Raw genomic sequence first — 13,061 nt, 5'->3', positions numbered from 1 at the left:
TATTTTTAAGTATATTGTACGTTTGCGCTCAGAATTCAGCTAGCTGGGTGAAGCTGCAAACTGAAGTTCCCCCGTGGGATGAAAAATGTCACAAAAAAAGAAAAGAAAATCCCTGTCTAATTATTTTAGAGCAGTGGCAGTTCATGCAAATGAACAATATTCATGCAATATTCAATAGGCATTTTAATGAGGATGAATACTGGTGACCACCATTTGATGAGATTTTGCCTCGCAGACCAAAACTAAAGAACATTTTGTTATTCTTGGATAAGATTTAGTCCACAATTCTATGCTGTATTGATGTGGTACCATAGGAGAGACAACACGCAAACATTGATCAAAATAACATAAGCACACCTGCATAAGTACCCTAATGCAGGTGTTGAACACAAATGTAATTTTTGAGAGAATAGAACAAATGGACGGTTTCATTGTACACTCTCAAGTGTCTTGAGAGAGTAAAATAAAAGAGTTAAAGATCTATAAGGGTCCATTTGGTTACCAACTCTATACCTCATAGGGAACCACCTGGGACCCTCTCAAGGACCACTGATGGTCCCCGAACCACTGGTTGAAAACCACTGTCATTGGTGTAGAACCATGTAACCTGTAAGTTTCCGACTCCTTTTTTAACCTTTATTTAACCAGTAAAAACACATTGAGACTGCATCTCTTTAACAAGTGGGTACTGGCCTCACAGGAGCAACTAAACTGTATCTCACTGGTATACTGTAGCTTGCATGTTTAGTATAGACCGCTAGACGCGAGCAGGAGCCACGGCTTAGCACAAACTAATAATGCATACAGTAAACAATATGCATTGTACAGAATAAACTAGATGCTAGGCCACTGTGACCTCGGGGCATCTAATTTATTGAGGGGCATGAGGTCAAACTGAGGAGACGGTGCGGCGGCAAAGGCATCTATGCCTCCAAGAAATTCATGTCCTGATTATAAAAATACACATTTGTCCTTGTACAGACATACTGGTGACCCCTGGTTTTCATGTCTAAATGTCATCTTGATGACTCACCATGCAGGAAGAGGCTCCAGAGACTCCAACACAGATCATCAGGTCGCTGATCTTGTTGCCCCAGAAACGTTTGCAGTCCTCGTTGGTGAGGAGAGGGAGAGTCGCCTGCTGGAGCAGGGGTGTCAGGAGCTGGAAAGAAAACACATCATTCAAAGGTTAGCGTCGAGCTTTGAGCTATTAGTCCGGGAGCCGTGGAGGTGAACGTGGTTTGGTCAGATAAAGTTTTTTTCTCAACTGATTCTCTTAGGAATTCAAGAGGGTGCCCAGTGATATCCCTTGGGCATTTCTAATCATTAACCCCTTAATGCCCGAAACAAACAAATCCCAGAAAATAAAGCTTAATGTAATATTTAATACATACATACTTGGATATGCACAATGTACTTTATTTCATGATTAATACATTATTAATTAATGCATATTAACCCCTTCATGCATGAAAACCCCCAGATCCCATAAAATATTTTTGAGGGGCCATAGCCCCTCCTATGCCCAGAAGATGGAAAAGTGAGGACGCAAATTGTGATTGGCTGGAATGACATTTGTGATGATTTGATTGGTTGAGCATGGAATGTGATGTATAATGATGTATGATATTGATGATGTATGATGATAAGAGCGCCCCTCACTTCACACAGGTGTGATTCTTTTGAGGGTATTGAGACGTGTGGGGTCAAAACCCCACACGTCTCAATATTTGCCATTGACAATGAAAGGAGAAATTAGGTCAAATGTCCGCCAAATATGATGTAAATTTGTGGCAACAGGCATTCTGATTGGCCAGTATGAGATGATGCATGATGTATGATGATAAGAGCACCCCTCACTTCACACGGGTGTGATTTTTGTTTAGATCCAAATGCATAGCGTGTTTATCCATGAATGTGGATATGTACACACCAAAGAGCTCCAGAGCAACATTATAGGCCGTAATGTCAGGTCCCTTTTCGTTCAGTTTTGTTCCCATACCAGGGGCACATCCAATGCACAGGTCTCCACCAGGATAGGAATGTAAGTGTAAATGTATAGATTTAAAATGAGAATTGCCAAAGGTTGTTCAAGCACAGTTTTTGACCAGTGGGGGGTCTAGTTAGCCCTGCTCCCTGGCGTGTGTGTGTGTGTGTGTGTGTGTGTGTGTGTGTGTGTGTGTGTGTGTGTGTGTGTGTGTGTGTATGTGTGTGTGTGTGTGTGTGTGTGTGTGTGTGTGTGTGTGTGTGTGTGTGTGTGTGTGTGTGTGTGTGTGTGTGTGTGTGTGTGTGTGCGAGTGCATGACGCGACTTGGCTTGTTGTAGCGCCACCATCAGGCTGTTGAAAACTGTCAAGTGGCATTTCTTCCTCAGCCTAGTGGGAATATGCGTGCACAGTTTCATCGCAATCGGACGCTGCGTTGAGGAGTTGTGGCGATTTGTACAAAGCGGGCTACTCCTGAAAACTGTAGGAGCCAATCGTGGCCAATCAGGATGGAATATGAGAAATCAAACAAACCTGTCTTGATCACATGACTATGGAGATCATGTGTACCAATTTGCGTGAAATTTGGATAAAATCTGAAGGAGTAATAATAGAAAAGGTGTTGGCATACAAAGTTATCCACAGATCCGTGCAGTTAGAGGTAAAAACACTTTTCGGCCAGTTATAGCGCCACCTTGAGGCTGAGTTGAAATTGTTCATGTGGCATTTCGTCCTCGGCCTAGTGGGAATGTGGGTGCACAATTTCACGGAAATCACGCGATGTGTTCATGATTTGCAGCATTTTGTTTGAAACTGAGCACTCCTGTGAACTTTGGAAGCCAATCTTAACCAATCAGGATGGAGTGTGAGAAATCTGAAAGACCGGTTTCGTTGAATGGCTCTAGAGAGACTGTGTACCAATTTGCGTGATGTTTGGACAAAATCTGTAGGTGTACTGTGCAAAAACTTGTTTTGCACAAAGCGGCCTCCTGGTGGCGCTATAACAGGCCGTTCTGGAAAGTTCGGGGCAGAGGTTCATCGTTGGCATCCAGGGAGTGTGTGTGCAAAATTTGGCATCGACCGGGTTAACGGTGGCCGAGATTAGCTGCTCACGGACACACACACACACACACACACACACACACACACACACACGGACGGACGGACACACACACACACACACACACACACACGGACGGACGGACGGAGTGCAAAACATACTCTCCCCCCATGCCTGTGCACTCTGCAGGGTGCAAAAAGAAAGTCTATGACATTAAAATGCTAAGTCTTTAGTATTACACAATATGGATAAAGTTCATCAGAGTGCAACTTACAATATACTTAAAAACTCATTGCGTTTACTATAGGCCTATGTAACTGTGAAATATAGAATTCACATGAAATATGAACAAGACCCCATGTAGTTCCTTCAGAGGAACAACTAACATGCAAGCTGTACAAACTCCCACAAAGTGATAAGAAGCCTATATGCAGACACATGCAGACAGTGCCGTCTCCAGGCACTAATCAGCAGGGGGGCATACAGGGGGGTTGGGAGGGGGTCCTTTGGCACATCCAATGTACTACATTTCTGATGTGAAATGGCACAAAAATCAGCATGTGCCCTTTCCTGGGGTTTGGGCACCTGTCCCCTCAGTGCTCTCTGCACGGCCCTGCCTACATGTGTTCCAAAATAAAAGACCTTGGATGCAGTCAGCATGCTAGAGTCCAGTTGAAAACATGGCCTTCCTGTGGATTCTCTTTTGCCTTGCCTTTGTTGGCGCTGCCTATGGTAAGTAATGGGGGAGTATGTGCTGAAGTTACACCTGTCTGGGTCACTATACAAATCACTGCCCACAAACCTTGTACAGAGCACATGTCTTTCTTATACCTACCATTTTTGTAGTTTCTTTAATGAACACGACATTGACATAATTGTAACATGCCACTGGGTGAAAATAAATATAATATATTATAATATTTTATAATATTATACTATGGAGTATGGTAAGTTAATATATTTGTCAGAATATGTGGTCGCATTAGGAATCTAATAAGAAGAAGAAGAAGAAGAAGAAGAAGAAGAAGAAGAAGAAGAAGAAATAACAGTATGCCTCTCAAGGACTATTGAATTACATATCCAAGTTTTAGTTTTCAATTTGTGTGTGTGTGTGTGTGTGTGTGTGTGTGTGTGTGTGTGTGTGTGTGTGTGTGTGTGTGTGTGTGTGTGTGTGTGTGTGTGTGTGTGTGTGTGTGTGTGTGTGTGTCCTCAGGCTGTGGCTCTCCGGCCATCAGTCCAGTAATCACTGGGTACGCCCGTATTGTCAACGGTGAGGAGGCTGTCCCTCACTCCTGGCCCTGGCAGGTCTCCCTGCAGGTAAATATGCAGCGACACCACCACCATTTATTTATTAACACTGTCTCTCCAACTGTCTCCGTTATTATCTACACAATCCATGTGTGTGTGTGTGTGTGTGTGTGTGTGTGTGTGTGTGTGTGTGTGTGTGTGTGTGCGCGCGCGCGCATGCGCACGTTGTTGCTGATAAATATAATCTGAATTCAGGATTATACTGGCTGGCACTTTTGTGGTGGATCCCTGATCAACGAGAACTGGGTTGTGACTGCTGCCCACTGCAATGTCCAGTAGGTACTGAGCTACAGCTCCCTCTGTATGTTCATTATGACGGCTAACAAGAAGACTGACTTATTATTAGGTAATATGTATTTTGTCTAATTAACTAACTAATTAATAAGCACCCACCATTATTTAATTTGAAACCATTTCAGAAATTCCCACCGTTTGATCCTGGGCGAGCATGACCGTTCTTCCAACGCTGAGGACATCCAGACCATGAAGGTTGGAAAGGTACAGTATGGTGTGGGACACAACATTTTCTTACATCTATTATCAGGAATCAGGATACTGTGGTTTCCATCTTTACACTCTTCTCCATTACCTGCTCAAAATATTTTTTTTAATTTTCATGTTTCATGTTCCTGGGCCTGGCTACAAAATTGTGTTTAAGCAATATGCATTTACTAAATGCATGAAATGGAATGAAATTAATCTAAAATGGTCTAAAACTTACAAAAAAAGAAAAGAAATAAAGTGCCAATCGGCACAGGTCTCCACCAGGATTCTTCCTCAGCCTAGTGGGAATATGCGTGCACAGTTTCATCGCAATCGCTGCGTTGAGGAGTTGTGGCGATTTGTACAAAGCGGGCTACTCCTGAAAACTGTAGGAGGCAATCGTGGCCAATCAGGATGGAATATGAGAAATCAAACAAACCTGTCTTGATCACATGACTATGGAGATCATGTGTACCGATTTGTGTGAAATTTGGATAAAATGTGAAGGAGTAATAATAGAAAATGTGTTTTACATATGTCGGCCTCCTGGTGGCGCTATAAAGAGCAGATGTGAAAAAAAAATTGGCCAGTTATAGCGCCACCTTGAGGCTGAGTTGAAATTGTTCATGTGGCATTTTGTCCTGGGCCTAGTGGGAATGTGGGTGCACAATTTCAGGGAAATCACGCGATGTGTTCATGATTTGCAGCATTTTGTTTGAAACTGAGCACTCCTGTGAACTTTGGAAGCCAATCTTAACCAATCAGGATGGAGTCTGAGAAATCTGAAAGACCGGTTTGGTTGAATGGCTGTAGAGAGACTGTGTACCAATTTGCGTGATGTTTGGACAAAATCTGTAGGTGTACTGTGCAAAAACTTGTTTTGCACAAAGCGGCCTCCTGGTGGCGCTATAACAGGCCGTTCTGGAAAGTTTGGGGCATGGTTCATGGTTGGCATCCAGGGAGTGTGTGTGCAAAATTTGGCATCGACCGGGTTAACGGTGGCCGAGATTAGCTGCTCACGGACGGACACACGGACACACGGACGGACGGACGGACGGACGGACGGACGGACGGACGGAGTGCAAAACATACTCTCCCCTAGCCTTCGGCTGGTGGAGACAAAAATGTGCACATCTCTCCCAACAGCTAATTTATGTAATTTCTCGGATAGGTCTTCATGCACCCCAACTACAACCAGTGGACCACCACCAATGACATCATGCTGATCAAGCTGCTCAGTCCTGCCAAGTTGAACACGCGTGTGTCTCCCGTGTGTGTGGCTGATACCAGTGACAACTTCCCTGCTGGCATGGAGTGTGTGACCTCTGGGTGGGGCCTGACCCGCCACAATGGTGAAGGACAGGAGCTTTCATCACTGACTGACTGACTGACTGATTGATTGATTGATTGATTGATTGATTGACATTTTTATTTCACAGTATGTAGAATGGGTATACATTTCAAAAGAATTGCACAAACTTTGTGGACGATCCATGATTAAGCATTACACTTTATTACAGGGTGTAAAACAGGGTCCACCCTTTAAAATTTATCAGAACATTTAGAGACGTACAAATATACACAAACATGTACAGTATAATGGGGAGAAAGGGGGGGTGGGAGCTCAGACTAAATTTACAGGGGCCAGTTTATAATTGCAGCCGTTCGTAGGTGCTCTTTGAGAGCGGTTTCTAAGGAGCCAAGGGATTCACATTTCTTAATGGCTGTTGGTAGGGCGTTGGTAGGCCACATTTTAGTAGCATATGGATCGAAATGAATTTAATCCCTTGTTTGAGCCGAATCTTATGGGTTGCATGTGGTTCAACAACTCCCTCTGGTGTTGTGAATGTGGACCGTTGACATTAAGGAAGTGTTTAGACAGGTACATGGGTATCTTGGTGGTGTAGCGAATGTTTTAGACCAGACGCATTGCAAGATGCTGTAGTCTGTCGACGACCCTAAGCCATTTTAACCTCTCAAAATGGGCAGGGGTGGGGGTGACCACAGTGACTGGACTAACGAAGAAAGGATGTTTTAGAAAGTCTGCTGGAGAAGAAAAGTATTCCCCCATCGCACTCTGATTATACCCATAGTCACAATCAAGAATGGTGTAGTTGTAGTCGAGCCCTTGGTGCAGTTTACCCTTCCCACAGCAGGAAAACATCTCACTGCCAATGGACCCAACAGACTATTCAATTAAACCTAACCTTTGAATACTGTGTTTTCTGCAGCTCCTAGCACCCCTGCCCTGCTCCAGCAGGCTTCTCTCCCACTCATCACCAATGAGGATTGCCGTGAAATCTGGGGTGACAGAGTCAAACCCATGATGATCTGTGCTGGAGCTTCTGGAGCCTCTTCTTGCATGGTGAGTGACACAGAGAGAAAAACATCAACATTACATTTAGAACAGAAAAAAGAAAACACGACTGCTTGTTGTTTAAGGGTGACTCTGGTGGCCCCCTGGTCTGTGAGAAGGCTGGAGCCTGGACCCTGGTTGGTGTCGTCTCCTGGGGCAGTCCCACCTGCTCTCCCACCAAGCCCGGTGCGTACGCCCGTGTCACCGAGCTGCGTGCCTGGATGGACCAGACCATCGCTACCAACTAAACCTGTCAGCATCGTCACTCTAGTTAGCATATAATCAATGAAACTACAATGAATTCCAATATGATTGCCTTGATGTATTTGTCCTTATTGTGAAAGTTGTTTATAATAATAAAATCACGTACAGCCTACAGGTCTAGTCCACTCCTACTATAAATGCGCCACGTCTCTGCGTGTGTGTCTGCGTGCGTGTGTGTACAGTTGTAATGCACGTAACTCGAGAACCTTCTGCCCCACCGACTTCACATTCGACACACGCGTTCCACACCCCCACAGGGAGTGCAGTGCCCAGTATCGAGTCGGTCGGACCCACTCTCTCTAGGTCGTCCTCAGACGAGCCCTCCATCGTCGTTTCCAGTCATCCCGATTCTCCATACATCCGGCCAGTTCGTTGGTACTTTGCACTCCTGCATCGCTCTTGAGTACATCCACGTATGTTAGCGTGGGGCGTCCTCGTGATCGATGCCCGTGTGTTGGTTCCCAGAGCACCAGTTTGCTGGCTGGCAGTTCTTGATGTCTTTGGCAGTGTCCTGCTAGTCTCATTCTCCTGGCTGCTATTTTCTGGCTCACTCTTGGTAATCCCTCATACAGAGTCTTGTTAGTGACATGTACAGTCATGCTGATGTTAAGCACTGCACGCAGCATTCTGGTGTAGCACCCGTCAAGGGACTTCTGCAGGGTTGGCTTCAGGGTCCAGCATTCACTGCCGTATAGGAGAACAGACTCCACTGTTGCGTAGAAGAAGCTGAGTTTGATTTGTCGGGGGAGATTGGAGTTCCATACACTGGTTATGCCATTCAGGGCCCTCCATGCAAGTGCCTTCCTCACTTTCAGATCTTGCTCGGTTGAGTTGACCCATGAGCCCAGGTACTTGAAGTCCTTGACTTCCTTCAGCACCGTGCCTCCTGTTGTTGTGAGAGGTGGATGTTCCGGTGAGATGTTGTAGGTGATAACCTCAGTTTTCTTGGCATTTAGCCTAAGGCCAACTTTGGCACACTCCAGCTCCACTCTGTTCAGGAGTTCCTGAGCTTGTTCCACGCTGTCAGAAAGCAGGCCGATGTCATCCGCATAGTCTAGATCTGTCAGGACTACCTTGGGATGTCGACTTGACCTCCTTGGTGTTAGGGTGAAGCCAAGATCCTGCTCTCGTCCACTGATGGCTTTCCTGAGTGCATAGTCCAGCACTATGATGAAAAGGAAAGGGGCTAGGGTATCCCCCTGCATTACCCCGGCCCGGATATCAAACTCCTCGCTGTTACCATCTGGGGTCACCACCTTGGCCCTTGTTCTTGCATACATGGACTCTATTGCCCGGAGCAAGTTGGGGGGGACACCGTAGGCCTTAAGGATCTTCACCATTGTGCCTCTGTGAATCGAGTCAAACGCCATTTTGAAGAACCACCACAAAAGGCTCGGCTCAGGCTCTGCCAGTGGGCCTAAACAGCCTAAGTCCCCTCACCTGTGCAATTCCCAGCCTCTGCCTCAGCCAAATGATTGCCATGGCAACCCCACACCTGCAAATTGATTACTTAACCAGTACACTTTTCAGTGTCAGTTTGCACTCTTCAGGCACAGGCAGACAGACAGTGGCAGACAGACAGATACAGAGATCTCCATATACAGTATGGGACTATGGGCACAAAAGGGACACAGACAGATAGTTAAAATGGGTGCTATGATAAGTTGACAATGGGTATTATTAGGTTCCCAAGTTACATTGTTCTCAAGTAGGCCGGTGGCCGACGGGCACGTACAGGTCTAGTAATACTAGCCTATGCAGCTTTTCTTTACCTGAGCAAAATACAAAATACGTGCGCACATGAAGGCGCGCACGTGACATCATTGAAACGCTGTGGTACCAAAAAACCCCCACCATTACATTGTGTGTGTGTGTGCGTGCGTGCATGTGACACTGCTCAACAGTGCCATCCAGCGTTATTGCGATGGTACTTCCATGCTCATACAGAGAGACAGACAGACCTACACAAAACGCCACATAATGGAGTGGTTAGCACCACTCAATAAATGCATAGCCTATTGCTTAAAATAAGCTGTCCAAATGAATACATAAATGTTGGATTTGTGGTTTTATTCAGGTAATTACCGATAATCCTTCCTGTAGCGTATTAGTATTAAAGTAAATATGAGAAAAGCTGTGGTGGCAAAAGAAAAGGTTTTTCAAAAATCTGCCTCATATGGTGGCGCTATAACTTAAAAACAATTGAGGTGGAGATTATTCTATAAAACATAATTTAAAAATATATATGCCGATCTCCCAACACGTTCTTAACGCTATCTTGCAACATTTCGTCTTTGAATTTCTGGTTGTCACAACCTCCAGTTCCACTGAAACTTGAAGAGGTGCTAGGTAGGCTAAGGCTGAGCAATTAATAAAAATATATATTGAAAGAAATCTATATTTAGAACAATAACTTACTAAATCCTGCTCATGTAAGTTAAACAAATTATTGAGAAGCAGTTTTTCTCACACACATTTTATTGTATTTCTTATACTGTATGCATATCAAGGAATCAACATTAAAAAAATCAATTACTCTGATTAATAGAGATAGATAACCACTTAATTATATTTCTTCGTTGTACAATGGTGGCATGAGAAAATAGCCATTATGTAGTCAATGCCAAAGTGCAATAACTACGCTTTTTTACACACCAACTTATTTGTGTATCCCAAAGGTCAAATTGTTGTCACAATAATGGTGATATTGACTTGAAGTCATATCGCCCAGCTCTAGTGTTAGATACGTCGGTTGGTGCAGGACTGGCCGAGGCGGCGACAGGAGCAGAATGCATTGAAGAAACGGCAGTGGCAGGTGTCACAGGGGTTGCAGCAGGGCAGCTGGTGACCCAGACAGGATTGCTGGTGGGGGATACATCGACGAGGGGATTGGGAACGCATGGCCCTGCTCTGGTGCTGCATGGCATCATCCTGAGAGAAATCCTGCAATAAAATAACAATACAAATGTGACCAGATTTGACTGAGAGCCTGCCATCGCGCAAATTCCAGCTTTTCACCAGAGGAGAAAACCTTTTTTCCGCCTGTTTTCTCAACTCGCTGTTTAGGTCAATTTGAAGCTATGATTCCCTGCTTTCATCTATGACATGAAAAAAACCTAAATTCAAAAAAATCTGCATTTACAGCATGTTTACAGAGTTATACAGATCATTCTGTCTTCTCTCCCAACTGACAAATGAAATCTGCCACAACAAAAGCTCCTTTAGCAAAACATATCTCAATTTTCTCATAATCATTTAACTCAAGGAAATCCAGTATTTCTCTTATGTCGTTTATTTAGATAAAACAAAAAGTGAACATCGATTTCAATTTCACAGAGTTCATAGAACAACTAGTATCTCTCTTCTTCTGGAGTTAAATGTAATGTAATGTTCCTGACTAGATTTGCGCACAGAGAGATTGTTGAATCTGTGTGTGTGTGTGTGTGTGTGTGTGTGTGTGTGTGTGTGTGTGTGTGTGTGTGTGTGTGTGTGTGTGTGTGTGTGTGCACGCGCGCGCGCGCACACATGCGCATGCACACGTGTGCCTGCATGCATGGAGTATAAAGTGTGTGGAATGGAAATTATTAATTGAAGTGTTGTTCTGTTGGTTCACCTAAGGAGAGAAACAGTGGGAGTGTTTGCAAAGCAACACAAAAGGCATCAGTCTGACCTCGTCGTAAGAACCTGGATCCATCATTAACTGCTCCTCCACAGACTCATCAGGGAAAAGGACGGGATCAGCTCTGGAGCGCTGGGTCACTGAGGTAGAGACAAACACACATTCACTGGTTACAACAACCCACATTAGAAACAACGCCTAATTGTTTGAATATCCCCATGCCTTCTTTTATATAATGACTGAAACCATAAAGGCCAAAAATTAAATTAAACTTAGTTATATAGACATTTTCAATACATAATTATGTTTCACAAAGTGCATATGAATTGATTAATATAAATCAATTTTAAACTCACTGTGGATATAATGCGTACAAAAAAATATTTAAAAAATATTTTCTACTGCAGTGATTTTCCACTATATTAATTCACTTGATAGGGGTTTGTACTGTATCTAAGGGACCCTGACAGATTTCTAATGACTCTACAAATACACAAAATATCAAACATTTAGCTGGGGACCCACTGGGTGTCATGAAGGGAGTTCCAACCGCGCCTCTAGCCTATGGCAGGCCAGTCTGGTGCATCTCAGAAGCAGGACAGGTATCATGAGAGAAGGAGGCACTGGAGCAGCTCAGACAATTTAGGCCCTTACTTTATTAACAGGGTGCAGGTAAAAAGTGACAACGTTTCGATGTTTCAGTTACATCTTCGTCAGGTCATGGACCACTGGGTGTCTTCAGACCCCATGTTACAAACCAGTGGCAGTGGTGTTTCTGGCCGTTTTGGCACCTATTGGCATGATGGAGACTGAACACATCCTGTGTTTTTAAAAGCAGGAGAGTGGTCATTCCTGGTCATTTTAAGTTTTATTTGCTTTTATTGAGATGGTAAGAAAGCTGAGGGGAATAGGCATAGAGGAGCACTTTGCTAATTGTTTTTTTGCCCCAGGCATATTGGTCCACCGTGAATCAATAGCCAGACAATCACACTGTGTGGACTCGATCATCCGCGCAGTGTGATATCGTCTGGCTACGTGCCCTGTAGGCCAGCAGTATGCAATCAATGCTGCGTGCGGTGTCAAGCTGTGCTTTAAACTAAAGTTTGTTTTCTGTATTATTATGTCCATGGCTGCCTCCTGTACTATGCCTACAAACACCCCTGACCAAATAATGTAAAATGTATACATTATACATATGTATAGGCCTACTGTATAAATAGATTAAATTGTCATTTATAACAATTTACAAAACTGGGTGATACATTCGCACATAATTCTATTGCATTAAATTAACACATACCTTTGTATGAAATATGTTATACAATCCCAAATCTTACTTTGTCAACTGACCTATATCTGAGAAAAAGGATGGCTCAGTCCTTCTCACGCTGGTCTGACTGTCATCAAGGTGGATGTTGCTGTGAACCAGTCCAAATGACTGCTGTAAGAGGCTGAGGACCCAGCAGCACATCATCACAGTGTTGACCATCATTGCCCAATTTGCCCCAGATCTTCACAATAAAATACTGCAGTTTTAGGCAAAACAATAAAGAAGGAAAAGCTCCTGCAAACAAAGTTGAATAAGTAATTAAAATTCAGCAATGAGAAAAATTTGCCTCTGTTCTCTTGATGATGATGTAGGCCTACTGATGTACTGTATAGTATGTTGGATTTTCTTAGTTGAAACCTTATATACTTCATCATACGACAAATTGTGAAAATAGATGATCTACAAGCTCGCAATGCTATTCTATTTTCGCTCCTTTTTTGGCAATCTTTTACAAATTCTGACAAATTTGAACAATTTTGCCAAAATAGGCCAAATCAACCTAAATTAAATAAATCTATTGCACAAAGGAAATTTTATTGAATTCAGTCTGACTAGAAGCAGGGATAAAACATTACAAAGTGGAAGGAAAGAGGGAGAAAAAGAGAGATGGTAATATACAGTAATTCTAAATTATACTGTAGATTAAATAATAATAAT

General features: G+C 43.6%; 1 protein-coding gene across 1 annotated transcript; it reads left to right on the top strand.

The window, feature by feature from the left end:
* Positions 1-3,724: 3,724 nt before the first annotated feature.
* LOC310855007 (chymotrypsin A-like) lies at positions 3,725-7,439 on the top strand (the record flags this gene model as incomplete). Its single annotated transcript, XM_083759822.1, has 7 exons — positions 3,725-3,776; positions 4,258-4,361; positions 4,548-4,627; positions 4,772-4,850; positions 6,007-6,187; positions 7,067-7,200; positions 7,278-7,439. The coding sequence occupies 7 exons, from the start codon at positions 3,725-3,727 to the stop codon at positions 7,437-7,439; spliced, it is 792 nt and encodes a 263-aa protein (XP_083615948.1).
* Positions 7,440-13,061: the final 5,622 nt, after the last annotated feature.

Source organism: Protomyctophum parallelum (assembly GCF_964188405.1).
Source record: "Protomyctophum parallelum genome assembly, chromosome: 2".
In the NCBI taxonomy this organism is placed as follows: Eukaryota; Metazoa; Chordata; class Actinopteri; order Myctophiformes; family Myctophidae; genus Protomyctophum; species Protomyctophum parallelum.
Note: the sequence above shows the minus strand (reverse complement) of the source record. Positions and strands in the feature narration are given on the sequence as shown.